Here is a 15443-nt window from a genome sequence, read left to right as displayed (position 1 = left end):
ACCTATCTCGTCCAACCTCATTTACTAGAGAGGGCAGAGTCTTCCGGTAACCGTATCAACTGGAACCAGCAGCTTGCTAACGCGTCGTAATCCTTTTGTTGGTAAACAAAACCAGGAACGATTGTCAAAAATTGATTTCAAAATGGCTGCCACAACCAGGCCTTTGAGCTCACCTCCCTTAGGACCCACCTTGGTCACCGTTTTTATTTGCAGAATTTCTTACTAATTTAATTCTTTCGGAAAGAAAAAAAAGCAAGCGCACAAACATGGGGGACTCTTAACGTTTTATCTTATTAAAGAATCGCTTTCGCCCTGAAACATCTGCAACTGTATCACGACTTTGGCCGACGATTCATGCTAGCCTACACAACGCTAGGACCAACGGTTGAATGAAAAGGACGAAGTACAGGCGTATGAAATGTAGAATACTGGTTGAATTGCATGCTGAATTTCTAATAATTTGTTTCGTTTCGGTAATTTTGCTAGTCGTGTGTCTGGTCGGGAAGCACGTCTCCTACTGGAGATGAATGAAAAGATCAGTCTACAAACGAAAACGATAAATGCATAACATACTGCTGATGCTGGCATAATACATTGCTAGCATCTCACCACAGGTTCAATTGAATTGATTAGTTATCCACTTCATCGGACTTGCAATTTTGTGACAATTTGCATCATGGTTTTGATAATTTTAACATATTTGGGGCAAAAAGAAGGCAATAAGAATCATATAAAGATGGCCGGAAACAACTTTAGAATCTTTGTGTTGCTCCAGTACGCTTAGAAATGATACGTAGAAAAGAAATAATATACGTACGTGCGAAATACAACTGGCACGTTAGCCATAACCAGTGTGATTAGTTAAATGAATTTGACAAACAATGTGCTAAAATAGAGACCGCTAGTCCTTCGATTAGTTTGTTCATTTTAAACCCAATCCGGTCGCTTCCGTTTCCAGCCATCGAGGATGGACACAATTTGCTCTATCAGGTTCGGTGCTTACGTTGAACGCGACTATGTCATGGTACCGAATACGGGATTGTGGCGGCATATGCCCGGGCCGTACTCTTCGTAGGCGGCCTTCGTGTGACACACTTGGTAAAATTCGGGCTATGGAAAAAAGAATAAAAATGTGTCTCAATTTTTTTTTCAATTAATCTTTGGTCCATTTGAATTCATACCGTCGAGGCCAGCATACTTCCTCCAAACCAGACGGCGTACCGTTGCATATGATGCGAGATCACCGAGACATCGATTGGTTTTGGCTAAAATGGAATCGAAGGAAACCAGGTCAATGAATGCATGAACAATTGGAAGCCTTGTTCATCACAGTTCTACCTTAATTCTTCCTTCACTAAGATTTTCACTAATTCTTAGTCGGGCATCAACACTTCGTTTGATATCACGCTGTAGGCGGCGCCCTAAAAGTAAAAGGAAGCGTAACACGTATCTCGACCGCCAATCACCGTATGGGTTGCGTTTTTGTTTAACCATGACTCACCGAAATCACGGAACATTGTCGATCCACCGCTCAGAACAATATTATTGTACAACGGACGCCGGACATCGATTGGGCAGTTCTGAATGACCGTGTCCACAATCTCCGACAGTGGTGTCGTGAAGTCAGGATTGGAAAACTCCGGATGGAAGAAAATTTCCGGCCCCAAGAAACGCTCGTACCCGACATCGACTCCGAACGGTTGCTTCGTAATTGCATTGATACCTTCGTAGTGGCGCATCCACTTGGCCGGTTCCGCGTCGTACTTGGCAAACTCCTTGGCAATGTCCGGGCAGATGTAGCTGTACCGCTCCTTGATCGCTTTGGCCGTTTCAAGGCTCTGCTCCGGCGGTATGCCAACCTCACGCTCTCGCAGCAAACTCTGGATGAACGAGGTAATGTTGCGGCCGGCAATCGGAATGTGTTTGATACAGGATCCGATGACGTACCCTTCGGCCACCGGAATAACGTGTGTAACTCCATCGCCGCTGTCCACAACGATACCGGTTAGGGTGCGCTCCTCGACTGGCCGCGAAGCCCAGCTAGCGGCAAGGGCCAGCACGGCCTGCACGGCAATGTACAGCCCGGGAACATTGAACGTTTCGAACATGATTTCGGCAGTGTATTCACGATTTTCCGGCGTGTTTAGCGGCGGCTCTGTCAACAGGAAATGGTGGTCCTCCGGTTCCGCTCGGAGATATTTGAAAATGCACTGTTCCAAAAACCTCTCCATCAGGTCCCAGTCTTCGACGAGCCCATGACGAACGGGATACTAAAAAAGGGAATCATACGTTGGTGTAAGTTATGTCAACAAGAGGCATGATCCATGAGTCATCGTACCTTCACGGAGTATCCGGTGGCATCGAAAGCTTCGTCGCCGATGAAAAAGTCCAGGTCCTCCACTCCTTTGGTAACCCGGCGAGCACTCTGGTCACCGACTTTGGCCGATTCTTTGATGGCAATTGCCGAAGGAATGATAAACTGCGGTTCCTTGTTTGCAGCGAAGCCGAGTTTTGTGTAGCTTCATGGGTGTGAGTGATTGGAGTGAAGGGAGTAAGTGGAATTAGTAGCGATAAGATAAAAAAGCACAATTTGGCCTATTGGTCGCAATTGCTCAACAATTTCGAGGGAGCTTTGCTAAACCAATCGGTCGTTGAGTGGAAATCCAGCTGAACTGAATCCGTGCAAAATCAAACCAACGAACCGATTGTTTATTGTGCTGTGCCCCCCCTTTTAGCTACGAAGGGGTCCACGATGACACATACCCAGTTCCTACATCGATCACACAAGCTGGTAGCCGTCCGGTCATTTTTGGTTCTCTTTTCGATACTACCGCACAACACGCAAAACTGTACACTACGTCACTAGAATTTGCCGTTCAGCGACTTTTCGTTGCCGGAAACACTCGAACCGAACCGTTTGCTAAGCAATTTAGCCTGATAAAACACCAATTTTCGACAAAACAAAACCACACCTCAAACCTGTGCGCTGGTTTTGCGAGCAAATCAACTTTGATGCAGAGTAGTGTTGGTAGATTTGGGATTTGGAAGATTCGAACCCTAGACGGATTCTAAAGATTCGAATTAGTGATGAGAATAACAACTCTTTTTAGAGATTTGAATCAGAGTGAATAATCATAACGATGATTCGAATCTTTAAGTCACTCTTTTGTGATTTATAACGTGAAAAATGATTTATTAATCTTCGAGGTGATTTGAAATCTTAAATGAGATTCGAATCCCAAAAGAATGAACGAGTGGGTAAAAGAGTCACTAGTCGCCATTGCGATTCGAATCCCAAGTTGTGATTCGAATCCCAAGTTGTGTTTCGAATCCCAAGTTGTGATTCGAATCCCAGTTTGGGAATCACTATATGGGATTCGAAACCCAAAAGAATGAACGAGTTAAAAGAACGAGGTAAAAGAGTCGCTAGTCGCCCATGTACCCCACCCTCAAGTTCTTCTTCTTGGCGTAACGACCTCTTGGTCATGCCTCCCCATTTAAGGGCTTACGAGACTTGTTTCTCTGTTGTACGTAGATAGTCAGTCCCTCTCGTACAGGGGAGGGTCCGGTTTCGGTTGGGATTCGAACCCACGCCGTCGAGGTGGTGAGCCCCGGCGCTCATGGGCCGATGTTCTAACCGGCGCTACCGCTCGGCTGTCGCGGACCCCCCCACCCTCAAGTATCTTCCCTGAAAATTTCAAATCGATCCGACGTATAGATAAAAAGTTATTAAGTCTGAAGTACAGGAAAACGGAGTCTCCCATACAAAATCTATGGACTACCCGGGTAGGATTCAATTTGAATGAGAACGATGTCATAATCGTTTTTGAAACATAATAAATGCTACTCTTCTTGGAATAAACTCGGGTAAAACAGTTTGCATATTCCCAAAAAGGACTAGATTGTTCGTGTTGTTTGAATACAATTAGAAGAATAATGTCAACTATACTGATATTCTTATGTAAATGATTCATTGAATTAAACACATCATATGAAAAATCGGCATTAGATGAGCATTGAGCATGTATGATATGACGGATTGGGATTCGGATTCGAAGATCCGGATTTCAGAATGGATTTGAATCGAATGATTCGAATCCCTGCAGGGATTCAGTTTCCCTATCACTAATGCAGAGGTTTTCCGCCGCCGCCGCTCCTCCTCCTTTCCTCGGAGGACCCATAAATGACGCGACTTTGATGACAACATGATGTTAAAGCAATACTACGTTTATGACAGCTATTCGTTTTCTTACATAGTATTTTATCTCTGCAATTAATTGGAGAAATAGAAGAGGAAATATTTTTTTGAAACTTTTAGAGTAATATGATGCGGGAAATTTTCAAATTATGCTACCAACAATGCACGTTTTTCCATCTCATTTGGGAAAATTTGCATTTGGAACATTTGAGCCGTCACTTTGGGCAAAAATGGATGCCATCAGCTGATGTTCCAAACATCATCATTCGGCACAAAAGTAAAATTGACGCAGATTTCGTTTCGATTAAAATTACGTAAAAATAAATACAAACAGGACCAGCGTGGTATTTCATCGGTTCTCAAGCCATTGGATAAGTGATTTACGTGCTTAAAATGCTCAGGTGAATGAAAGCAGGTCCAACTGGTATATAAGCAGAATTTTGTCTTGGCTTGGCTAATGGTTTTTGTTTTCCATCCGCTCCCTCTAGGTTGGTTCTGAAAACGAGTCTTGCTGGCGGTGCTGTCTACTACAGCAAGGAAGAAGGTATCTGGAACGAAGACACTGAAAAGGTCTATGAGCGGTACGCGGCGGCACTCCACCCGCACGTGCAGTCTGTGAAGCAACAAATTCCCCTGGATGTAGGTTCCCTGTCAATGGGCCAAGAAGCATAATCTCAAGAATATTCCTTCAACTTCTTTTAGATACCGGCACTTCCATCCAGCGGAGAACTATGCTTCGTCACGAAACACTACTACAACGAGGGGGTTAAAAATACGATCAATTTCATCCACCGACTTCCCTGTTACGCCGGACAATGGGCGAAGAAGGGCTCGGATGCAATAAAACAGGCACTGGATGCTCCAGCGGCGCAGCCTGTCGAAGCTACGCCAGCCCCGGCTAAAAAGTAAATTATTTAACTGATAAAACTGTTAATTGGCTACAATCAAATAAACAGCGGAAAATAAAAACAACGTAGTCGTCGCTGCAGCGTGGTGCTGAGCTAAATGGTCTAAAATCGATACGATAATTTCGGATACACAGACACAGCATATAAGACAACGAGCATATTTCAGACACATTTATTTTTGTATCTGATCTGTTTTAAATGAAATATGCGACAAAAAAACAAACCTATTACGAAATGTAAAAAAGGGCTTTGAGAATGTTCTACAACGTGTTGCAACAAGGACCCGGTTAGTAACGAACAAAGGTAAAGGCAAAACCCCTTCCGACTGAAGAACCACTTTTCTTTTCAACAAATCAGGATGCATCCATTGATACAAGCTATAGAAGTATGAACACAGTTTACGAGTGTTTTGTTGTTGCAATTTTTATCTCCAGACGCAAAATGCGGCATAGAATCTACAATCGAAACATAAGTAAATGGACTTGCCGATAGGTGGCGCTAGCAAACATATTCTATTTTTAGATCTTCCTTCGGACCTAACTGTAGAACTTCGGTGTGGGGAGGGGATTTTCTTAACCGTTCTCCGTTTTATGAATAATCGTTACGAACGTCACTTGTCGAAACTTGGTTGAACAAAATTAACTCTTCGTTTGAAAGATTAGAGCCCGAATTAAACGAAAGAAATTAAACATGTATCAGTACGGACGTTCGATGAAGTGGTCGAAGACGAAGCCTAGGTGTTTGTTGTTACTTTAGCACCATCGGTAAACGGCATCATGCTGCATTGTTATGCTTTCTCTTCCTTCGCATCGACTTCCTCCTCGTCGCCGCTATCCCCGGCAGCTTCATCCTCACCAGCAGCCGTGGCGGCTCCAGTGCCCGACTTCTTCTTCTTCTTCTTTTTCTTCTTCTTGTCCTTGACCGGCAGCCCACCGGGGATGGCAGCGGAAGGATTCTTCGAATCAGCAAGCTTCAGATCCGTAGCAAGCAGCTTCTTCATCTCCTCATCTTGCACACTGTGTTCGCTTTCGTAGCACGTCGGGTCAAACGGATAGCCGGTCACGATTCGCAGCCCTTGGGGAAGGATTAGTACCGTGTATTTGAACTGAGCAACGTATTCATCTGAAAAAGAAACAAACAATACGATTAGTTTAATCGGTTCCAATAAAAGTAACAGAGTCCGCGACAGCCGAGCGGTAGCGCCGGTTAGAAAATCAGCCCATGAGCGCCGGGGCTCACCACCTCGACGGCGTGGGTTCGAATCCCAACCGAGACCGGACCCTCCCCTGTACGAGAGGGACTGACTATCCACGTACAACAGGGAAACAAGTCTCGTAAGACCTTAAACGGGCAGACAGAGAGGTCGTTACGCCAAGAAGAAGAAAAGTAACAGGTTTGAAGTCACTGTGGAGTTAGTACGCTCCTTGCCGTTTTGTTATGTTTACTACAATTGAAACTAAATACATAGTTGGTTTGCTTTAAATAGTTAACATGTGGATTGTTTCCCAACTCCAGAGTAACACGGAACTCTCCTAACGTTATTCATTGCAGATCATTGTTTCACGTAAAAAATATTGTACTTACTATGCTTCTCGTATAATACTTGAAAAGGTTCCACCAGCTTGTGCGTCACACATTCGTTGACGCCCATCTTGGCCTTGGCTTCCTCCTCGAAGTTGCGCAAATTGAAAGGCATCGGTCCGTACTTCCTCTTCACCTACGCTCCAAGTCGGCAATCGAGTTCATAAGATGTTGTGGTACAAAAGAAAAACGATTAGAAACATTAAAAGGGAAAGTAAAAAATAATATCTCACTCTCTCTTCCCCTCCCTTCCTTCTTTTGTTGTGCTTGGTAATATTGTATTTACCCTCAGCTCTCATAATCTTTTACTACTCATTGGGCGGTAACAGCTCAAGCTCACCAATATTGCAAACAAAGGTAGTTTTACACCCCATCCATCCCTTTGTGACTGGAAACCAAAGCATCAAGGACACTTTCGCCTCGCAAGGGAGGAATGCAAGAGTTTCGACTACCTCTTTTTGCAAAGAGATTCACATTCGCTAAAACCTTTCTCCCTCAAGCGCGTGGTTTTAATCATCGGGTAAATAAGCACAAGCAACAAATAGAAGTAAGAGAGGAGCGCAGCAAATAACACTCTGGAGATGTAACTTAGATTTGGATTCGAACCCTGAACTTTTGATGCGCAAAGGGTATGACCGCGTTAACGACCGAACCAAATCGAAGCGCGTGAAGATAACGTGTGGAAAGTAATCCAGATATACCTCGGCATAGAACGCACGGGACGCTTTCAGCTTAAGTAGATAGTTTTCCTCCGTCTTCTTGTAGATAGCCACCCGAGTATCCTGTTCCTTGCCAAGTCCCTCGCCGGTGCTGACGAGTACATCCATGGCGTACACCTCGTACTTCTCGAAATCGCATTTTTCATGCTCTTTCTTCTGCGCAATCGTTGGATTCTGGATGATGGTCTTTTCACCGTCGATTTTGAACTGTTTCAGCTGATGGCTCAGCATGCCCTCGATCGGTTTGCACTTAAAGTCGGCTGCAATTTTCTGCACCGCTTCCGTCACTGCGTAGTTGCCGGTGCCGTCCTTAAGTAGCCGCAGTGCGGCCTGGCTAGCATGGTAAGCCGCCAGCACCACGTCCGCTGCTTTACCTTTGCACTTCTTCTCGGCCGTTGCACCGACGACAATGGTGTGCGCCGCAACCGCAATGAATCCGTCGATGTGGGCACCCAGATCGATTTTGACTACATCGTTTTCCTTCAGTATGTAGTCGGGATCGTTGCGCGATGGCGAGAAGTGGCAGATGCAATTATTCACCGAGAGGCACGTTGGGAAGGCGACACCTTTTTTCATGTCTTCATCGTTCTTGTATTTCTAAAATTAACAATAACATAAATACATATAAATGTCATATTTTTATGTAAAAAAAAGTCTTGACCCTTGCCCTCATATATCATTGAGTATTATCATTTTTAAATCAGATACTATCTAACGAGTGTCGGCTCTAAATTGAGTTTTAATCATTGGGCCAAAGGGATAAGAACTTCGTAAAGAACACCTTTTACGCGACAAGATTCGAACCCCTGTTCACATACAACATGTAGGATCAAAACGCAGCCGCGTTAACGATCAGGCTAGGCGAAGTTTTCATAAATAAGCGTATTCTTTCCGACCCCATTCTTCACAAATCTGAACTGATTGATCAGCTTGTGTATAACAAAATCAAAACTTCACTGTTTTTTTTTGGACGGAGAAACTCTGTCACATGTATTTGATTTAAGACGAAAAGGATGACCATCGGATTTTTACACCTTTCAAAAAAAATACGCCGTACGTTTACATTCACAGTATTCACTCGAATGTACTTCCTACTACGTGATGGTAAGTTTGCAGTTTCTATGGAGGATGCAATTTCCTCACATCAACGTCTATTTTAAGTACTCACCTTGTCCGCCTCCTGCATCAACATAGCATCGCCCTTCAGGCAGATTTCCTTCGCAGAAGCACCAGCGACACATGCTTTAATAGTCGTTTGAAGGACTCCTAAGGATAGTGTAAACAAAGAAATGCATTTACCAAACGAGCATAACATGATAGATATCGGTACATAAAATTGGTTTGGAAATGTCCGCTCAAGTCCTAAAAACGACGACACAAGCTTTTGCAGCATGCATGTTTTGGAGGTTATAAATTGTACTTCATTCAATACATCAGTTCACATGCCATCGAAGATGGTGAGCATATCAAACGCGGAAAGGAAATATAGCATGTCCCAAACAACGATGAATAGCAATTCAGTGTGCTTCACATGGACTAAAATACCTATTCCGCAAATATGAACAATTTTAAAACGTGGCCCGCACGGTGGGGGACGGAGTAACTTTTTTGTCTGTTCACGTGTTCGTGTGTGGTAGTAAGCAGTAAAGGTGAAAGGCAGTATCGAAGAAGGACGGCACTGCCCCAAGAGATTGGTAATTGCAGATGCAACGTACGCACCTGCCAAAGCTGACAAAAGGATTCGATTTCTAGGGAATAGCTTCTACACAAGAATGCAGCTGCTTCGTTCTTATGCACTTACTATTTACGATATCACCGGCCACTTTGTACTTCTCGACGACGGCAGGCTCATCGATCGTATGCTCCTTCTCTTCCTGTTTCTCGGCTGGCGGCATGTTGTTGCAGCGCTGTTTCTTTACGAAACCAAACTAAACAGGTTTACTCCTTTCTGTCCAATAGAGTGCCAGTAAAGTATAGTTACTCAGCACCGTTCAACGGGCTGCGAGGGTTGAAAATCACAAGACAATCTGCAAAAACACCACGACTGAAGATTACGGAATACACACCGCAATCTGCACGTTTCGTTTCGACGCGGCAGTTTTCGGTGCGTGTGTGTGATTTGACATGCAGGTTGTCAAGCTGACAGATTACAAACTTTCCTATCGCTGCTGTTGGTAGTCCGGCATCGCCGTAGGCGGCTAATTGCACCTCAAAAACCTCCTATTTCTTTAGAATTTAGAATTTAGAAGACATTTACTTAACAAACTTGTCATGCTTAATCATGAAGAGACACCTCAAACTATTTTTTCAATATTTACAATAAGGTCTTTATTTACTTTTCAAATATCTTTGTAATTTTCTCTCCTCTTTCGGCTAAAATTTCTTCAATATTTCGTTTTCCATTTAAATCTGTGAACCAATTGAGATTGTCCGCAATGAGGTGGTGATTGCTGCAACCATCGCACGTTACTATCACAACGCCTTTTTCGTACGCCTGTTTTGATATCATTTTGGTGTTTCGCTCGTTGCAAACCTTGCAAGTATACATAAGCGTCATTTTTCTTGGTTCAACTCGTCCGATTTCGTTTGGTTTGGTACATGGTGCAGCAGCATCAACATTTGAGGGAACGGTTGAATATGCTGGAAGAAAAGAGTGGTAAATGACTTTCATGTGCACGATGATGCAATCTTGGAAACTCACATGCACGAGAATGGAGGTTGTAGGTTACAAATGGTTTTCTGTGTTGGACATTCCTACTGCCGGATGCTGCAATTTGCCTGATGTTTCGCAGACAAAAAGAAGTTAAAACTTGTCTGATTGTAGACATTTTTTCAAAAAGAAAGCTGCTAACACCACAGCGTGTATCCAACACGGTACCGCTTTTCAAACCAAAACAAATTACGTATTGCTGGTTTGACACAAAACAATCGATCTACCAAAATGCGGCAAATTCTATGGCGGCTAAATTACACGGTGACGGCTAACCTGACTGCGGGAAGTTTGAAACAAAAAATTTATAAAAAATTAATCAGGAACGTTTAACAAAAAAGATATGTGCGTGTACTTTTGAATGTATCAAACAATACTTCCTTCTTACAAATAAATAAACTTCTCCACCTGTTGATAAGGGTGATTTTCTATCGCTGAGCACAGAATAGTAACACCACGTGTGTTAGTACAGTTTTCATACACGAGATGCTATTGCATGTTCATTATTTTCACCAAATGCTGTTTTTTACTCTACCTAATTTATGCCAAAAGTATTAGTGAATTTTACTCTTAACTCAGTAAGATTTCAAGGTCAAAATACTTCTTTTTGCAATTCCTCCTTCGTAGTGCACATGCTTTTTCTACGCCTCTTGAATATTCATAAGTCAACAGACAAATTTGTCGTGGCCAGTTGAAGTTTGGTCATGCGAGTACAAAAAAAGTGTGTGCACTGCAAAGTGTGAGTGATTGATGCAAAAAATATGTTGTGCGGTCTTAGCTGCCCCATCTTTTCTTACAAACCTTTTACGGGTTACTATACCTAGGATACCGGTTAGGTTAAAACGCTTCTAACTGTCGACAAGATCTTGTCTCTATCAACAGTGTGACTATCGACTCTTCGTACAATTAATATAGGTTTGATATCTCATGAATCGTACTTGTCCATTTGCACTAAGTGCACTGAACTCGATGATTCATGTATTCGTCCTTAGATTCATTTACATCCTTGCTTCGATTCAACGCAGCATCCACGCGTCCTGTTATCCTTGGCGGGCATCAACCGTCGGTCGGAAGTCCGACTCTGTGAGTCGATGGCACAATGACATTGACCGAGACCAAGATGTCGTGCGTCGTTGTCCGTTTTTTATCTCCATGCATTGGCGACACTTCTCGCACGCGTGTTTTATCGTGATTACTTGTTTCACCGCGTAAGACGTTCATCGAGGAAACGGCCAGTCGTATGGCGTCAGTGTGCATACCAGCAATCAGGCTGCATCCATCTGTAAGCAAAGTTACATGCTGCTGCGGCACCTCCCAGGTGAGTAAGGGGTAATCGTTGTTGTTGCGAACAGTAACAAAGCGTGGAGCCGCGGGCCCGACCGTTACGGATATAAATTTATAATTTTTCTCCGATCACAGATTAGTTCGATTTCATTCGTCGTGCATAGCTGATCGCGGAATCAGTACATCGTCGACAGTGTTGGTGCTTTGTGGTGGTACTTGCGAAAAGCGTGGTAAGGTCAATTAATGGGTTCGAAATTGTAAGAGAAATTCTATAAGCTAGTTTTTTTTAGAAAGTTATACAAAAGTGACGATTAAAAAGAGAGTTCTAACATTTCAAATACCGTTCAATTGTGTGTGTACTTTTGAAAGGTTGCTTCAACAATGTATGGAACGTTTAACTTCCACACTGCTTGTTTATGGCCCCATCCGAGATGGCCCATTAATTACCAGATACAATTAATTTTCATTCATATATTCTTGAATAAAATTAATACCATTGACGCATTCTTGTTTTGAGAATAAAGACGAAATTATGAATATTCTCATTTCTTTGGAAGCAGGTTTGTTTAACTGGATTTTACAGGATTAGTTTTAATGTTTTCAGTTTAATTGAATGACGTGCTCTCATTCGCGTGCTTTTAAGGACGAATCATCTGCATCGATCGTAGCATGGATTCGTTTGAAGTGCATGCAGTGCCGCTTTGGTATGCCTTGCGCCCAAATCTTTTCTGTGATTTTACAGCCGGTGTATTTCAAGTTACGGCATGTACTTTAGACGATTCGAAACAGACGATTGAGACGACCCTAAAATGTGATTGAGAGCAAACGGCACGTCATTTAACCACAAATGAAAATAGGTATATTAAAATAATGTCGCTATAGTGAAGCGTTCAAATGAATGCGATATTTACAACAATTACCATAATAATGCAGTTTTGAGTTTCTAAAGAAATGATCAATTGAACACATGGGAACAATAAAAAGCCTTTTTTAATGATCTCCGATAATAATACTTGTTCCACTGGCTTCCGCTTACTGCGTCATACATGAACTTTTGCCTTAAGCAACGGATATATTTGTTGCAATTACACATCGTTTAAATTACACCCCGTATTACGTTCAAAACTGAGCAGTCTTTAGTTCTATTACATACACATTGAAATTGGAAGCCAACACAATTGCTTGCTGGCGGTGTTGTGAAATTGAAAGCGCTTTATGCTCCCGTTATCTCCTCTCGGTCGATCTTATAACGGAACACTAGAAAAGATCCCCCTGGTTAGTCATCAGCCTCACAACAAACCGCCCAGGGAAAGTGAGGAACAATAAGTTGGGTCTTTTCCATCGCCGTTGTTCTATGTTCTTTTTCAATTTTCTGTTCTCACGATCTACAACCTAGATTGATTTATGCGATGGGCATGAGGCACTTGATCGTTCTAGTGCTGTTGGCATGCTGTTGTTGCCAGGAAGCGCGTTCGTTTGATTTGGGAGGTTTGTTTAAAAAATCTGGCGAAGTAGCTAAAGTTGCGGCCAAGACTGCGAAGGGAGTGGCCGAGAATATACCACAAATATTCTCTCCGGAACAACTGCTCGAGTTTGGCAAGCAATCTATCATCGGACTTCCGGCGGAAGCGATCGCGGCGACCATCAACCAAATATGTAAGCCAACGCATTTCAAACAAGGGTTCGAAGTTATTCTCTAACTAGTTACTTTTTGTTCTTAAAAAGGTTCGGTTGCGCTTCTGTCGAATGCGACTGCTTCGGAAAATTCGGTCAATATTACCGATATGAACTACATTCTGATGACGGAGGACAACAATGTTACGATACCGCTGCTAGAGTCAGATGATCTTTGGATGAACGAGCTATTCAACAAATCCTGTGATACGGTCGTTCTGGTGACCGGATGGACATCAAACGTGAACGAACCGAATCGGGCGATTGATACGATATACAACGCATACAAAGCACGTGGCGGCTACAACTTTGTCGTCATAGATACGGCGGAGTATGTGGACACACTGTACACGTGGTCTGCGTTCAACACGAACGATCTTGGCAAGGGCTTAGCGGATGGACTTAAAGGGCTCATCAAGTATGTCCCGTTGGAGAGGATTCATTTGATCGGTATGTCGGATGGTGTGTGAAACTTCCGTGACGGTACACCTAATTTGAATTTCCTACTAGGGCACAGCTTAGGAGCACACATTGTTGGCGCGGCTGGTCGTTTCTTCCAATATTCGACCAACAAAACACTACCCCGAATCACCGGTTTGGATCCGGCCAATCCTTGCTTCAACGAGGGAGAATCGCTCAGTGGCATCCAGCGTGGAGATGCCGAATTCGTTGATATTATACACACCAACGCGAAGGTACTCGGTAAGAGGGATCCTATCGGAGATGCAGATTTTTATCCCAACGGGTATGCTAGAGAAATTTGGTGTGCGTGTGATGATGTGATTAATATGTTTTTTTCTCTTACAATTTAAAGAGTTGTTTCAGTCCAGCCGGGATGTTTGGATCCAGCATGTAAGAGAGACACCAGGATAGTCAAATGAGTATGCTTTTTAACTGAACGCTTTTAACATTTTTTCTAGGCTCCCACAAGCGTGCCTGGGAACTGTACGCGGAAACAGTTTACCCGGAGAATGAAAAAAGTCTTCTGGCCGTCAAATGCAACTCGCTGCTCTCGCTGAAAACTGGTGGTTGCATAGGTAACCCAATCCCGCTCGGTTTTGCATGCCCTCCGACAGCTAAAGGAAACTTTTTCTTGAAAACCAAAGATAAATCACCGTTCGCAATGAGTTTGTAAAATTTTTGTTTAAATGGTTAACAATTTTATCAATTAACCCATAAGCATATGTGCAACATAACGATAACATCACACAACAGTTGTGCGAAATAAAATTTGAAAGTTTTTCATAATCGTTCGATAATTATTTTTTGAATTTCCTAGTCGTTATATCTTTACATCTAACTCTGCAGCCTACATATCAACTTATTATGTCATTGAAGAGCCAGGATGGCAGTGGATCGTAAACTCGTACGCAGCTCTTACTCATTTTGCTCAAACTCATAGAACTTACCAGCAATCATCTACGATGCAAGTAATTCAGCGAAAAACATAATGACTTTTTTCGCATGATTTTTATACCTCACACAAGAACGAACGGTTTAATGTTCAGGAAACACCTGAACTTTTCCTCGATGCATAATGAAATTTAATGCATTGGTTCGTAATTAAATTTATTCTAAATTAAAGTGCTTTCAAATATTAATTGATGTTGCCATATCAACATCGTCCGAAGGATACCGAAAAAAAGCTGGACTCAAACTGGTCCGAAGAAATTACAAGGATGAAGCCGCTAATAAACCCAGTAAAATTGGAGAGACTAATTAGCAAACGACAGTTGGCAGTTTAGGTGAAACTCCAAGAACCAAAGACCACTCAACGGCAAGGGTCTATAGATCTCTCTGTAAGTACTGACTAATTTAGATTTAGAAGTAGTATAAAACCAAAATATAACGCATTTTCTAAATTCTTGATAAACAAATTATATTAAAATAAAGATTGAACTAAATTTATCGCTGGACTTTTCCGCATAGCATGCGGCTATTTGGAATCATAGCATTGGTTGTTTTTTTTAACCATCAACAGAATCCTCTGAAACTCGAATTTCTTTGCTTACCAATGTACAAAGATACATTTTGTATCGTAATATAAAAGATTAAAATGCCCGATAACAATCGACAATTATACATACGATAACGATACGAAGAATTGTATTTTGACTATTCTTGTTTCATGATATTTTTGAAGATCCTCTTCTTCTTCTTCACTGGCCCGCTCGCAGTTGAGCACGTCGTGCAGACATGGCCTGGTCACCAATCGCTTTCCAGGTTGCTCGGTCCATGGCTGCAGCCCTCCAACCCCGGTCGCATCCGATGTCTCGCAGGTTCTGCTCCACTTGGTCCATCCACCGAGCTCGCTGAGCTCCTCGTCGTCTCGTGCCGGGCGGGTCGCTGGTGAGCACCTTCTTGGTGGG

At 42.8% G+C, this 15443-nt stretch overlaps 4 protein-coding genes across 4 annotated transcripts; 2 read left to right on the top strand and 2 right to left on the bottom strand.

Moving 5' to 3' along the window:
• Positions 1–604: 604 nt before the first annotated feature.
• Positions 605–2840, bottom strand: LOC131282541 (actin-related protein 3). Its single transcript, XM_058312038.1, has 6 exons — positions 2764–2840; positions 2339–2519; positions 1502–2270; positions 1339–1421; positions 1182–1265; positions 605–1110 (listed from the first exon to the last, which is right to left on the bottom strand). The coding sequence occupies exons 1-6, from the start codon at positions 2805–2807 to the stop codon at positions 1015–1017; spliced, it is 1257 nt and encodes a 418-aa protein (XP_058168021.1). The 5' UTR covers positions 2808–2840; the 3' UTR covers positions 605–1014.
• Positions 2841–4208: 1368 nt separating this feature from the next.
• Positions 4209–14209, top strand: LOC131294167 (phospholipase A1 2-like). Its single transcript, XM_058322211.1, has 7 exons — positions 4209–4269; positions 7453–7648; positions 12797–13056; positions 13126–13524; positions 13585–13819; positions 13889–13926; positions 13995–14209. The coding sequence occupies exons 1-7, from the start codon at positions 4209–4211 to the stop codon at positions 14207–14209; spliced, it is 1404 nt and encodes a 467-aa protein (XP_058178194.1).
• Positions 4483–5127, top strand: LOC131281589 (MICOS complex subunit MIC13 homolog QIL1). Its single transcript, XM_058310931.1, has 3 exons — positions 4483–4599; positions 4687–4837; positions 4901–5127. The coding sequence occupies exons 1-3, from the start codon at positions 4592–4594 to the stop codon at positions 5105–5107; spliced, it is 366 nt and encodes a 121-aa protein (XP_058166914.1). The 5' UTR covers positions 4483–4591; the 3' UTR covers positions 5108–5127.
• On the bottom strand, positions 5512–9504 carry LOC131281588 (proliferation-associated protein 2G4). Its single transcript, XM_058310930.1, has 5 exons — positions 9208–9504; positions 8575–8672; positions 7389–8003; positions 6691–6823; positions 5512–6228 (listed from the first exon to the last, which is right to left on the bottom strand). The coding sequence occupies exons 1-5, from the start codon at positions 9299–9301 to the stop codon at positions 5894–5896; spliced, it is 1275 nt and encodes a 424-aa protein (XP_058166913.1). The 5' UTR covers positions 9302–9504; the 3' UTR covers positions 5512–5893.
• Positions 14210–15443: the final 1234 nt, after the last annotated feature.

This window comes from Anopheles ziemanni, chromosome 2 (assembly GCF_943734765.1).
Source record: "Anopheles ziemanni chromosome 2, idAnoZiCoDA_A2_x.2, whole genome shotgun sequence".
NCBI lineage: Eukaryota > Metazoa > Arthropoda > Insecta > Diptera > Culicidae > Anopheles > Anopheles ziemanni.
Note: the sequence above shows the minus strand (reverse complement) of the source record. Positions and strands in the feature narration are given on the sequence as shown.

Coding starts and splice junctions, on each gene's coding strand:
- LOC131282541 (XM_058312038.1), bottom strand. CDS start 2,807: ATGACCGGACGGCTACCAGCTTGTGTGATCGATGTAGGAACTGG. Junction 2,271..2,338: donor CCACCGGATACTCCGTGAAG/GTACGATGACTC, acceptor TCCCTTTTTTAG/TATCCCGTTCGTCATGGGCT. Junction 1,422..1,501: donor GACAATGTTCCGTGATTTCG/GTGAGTCATGGT, acceptor TTTTACTTTTAG/GGCGCCGCCTACAGCGTGAT.
- LOC131294167 (XM_058322211.1), top strand. CDS start 4,209: ATGTTAAAGCAATACTACGTTTATGACAGCTATTCGTTTTCTTACATA. Junction 13,057..13,125: donor GGCGACCATCAACCAAATAT/GTAAGCCAACGC, acceptor GTTCTTAAAAAG/GTTCGGTTGCGCTTCTGTCG. Junction 13,820..13,888: donor GCAGATTTTTATCCCAACGG/GTATGCTAGAGA, acceptor TACAATTTAAAG/AGTTGTTTCAGTCCAGCCGG.
- LOC131281589 (XM_058310931.1), top strand. Junction 4,838..4,900: donor AGCAACAAATTCCCCTGGAT/GTAGGTTCCCTG, acceptor AACTTCTTTTAG/ATACCGGCACTTCCATCCAG.
- LOC131281588 (XM_058310930.1), bottom strand. CDS start 9,301: ATGCCGCCAGCCGAGAAACAGGAAGAGAAGGAGCATACGATCGATGAG. Junction 8,004..8,574: donor TGATGCAGGAGGCGGACAAG/GTGAGTACTTAA, acceptor TGTTAATTTTAG/AAATACAAGAACGATGAAGA. Junction 6,229..6,690: donor AGTATTATACGAGAAGCATA/GTAAGTACAATA, acceptor TTTCTTTTTCAG/ATGAATACGTTGCTCAGTTC.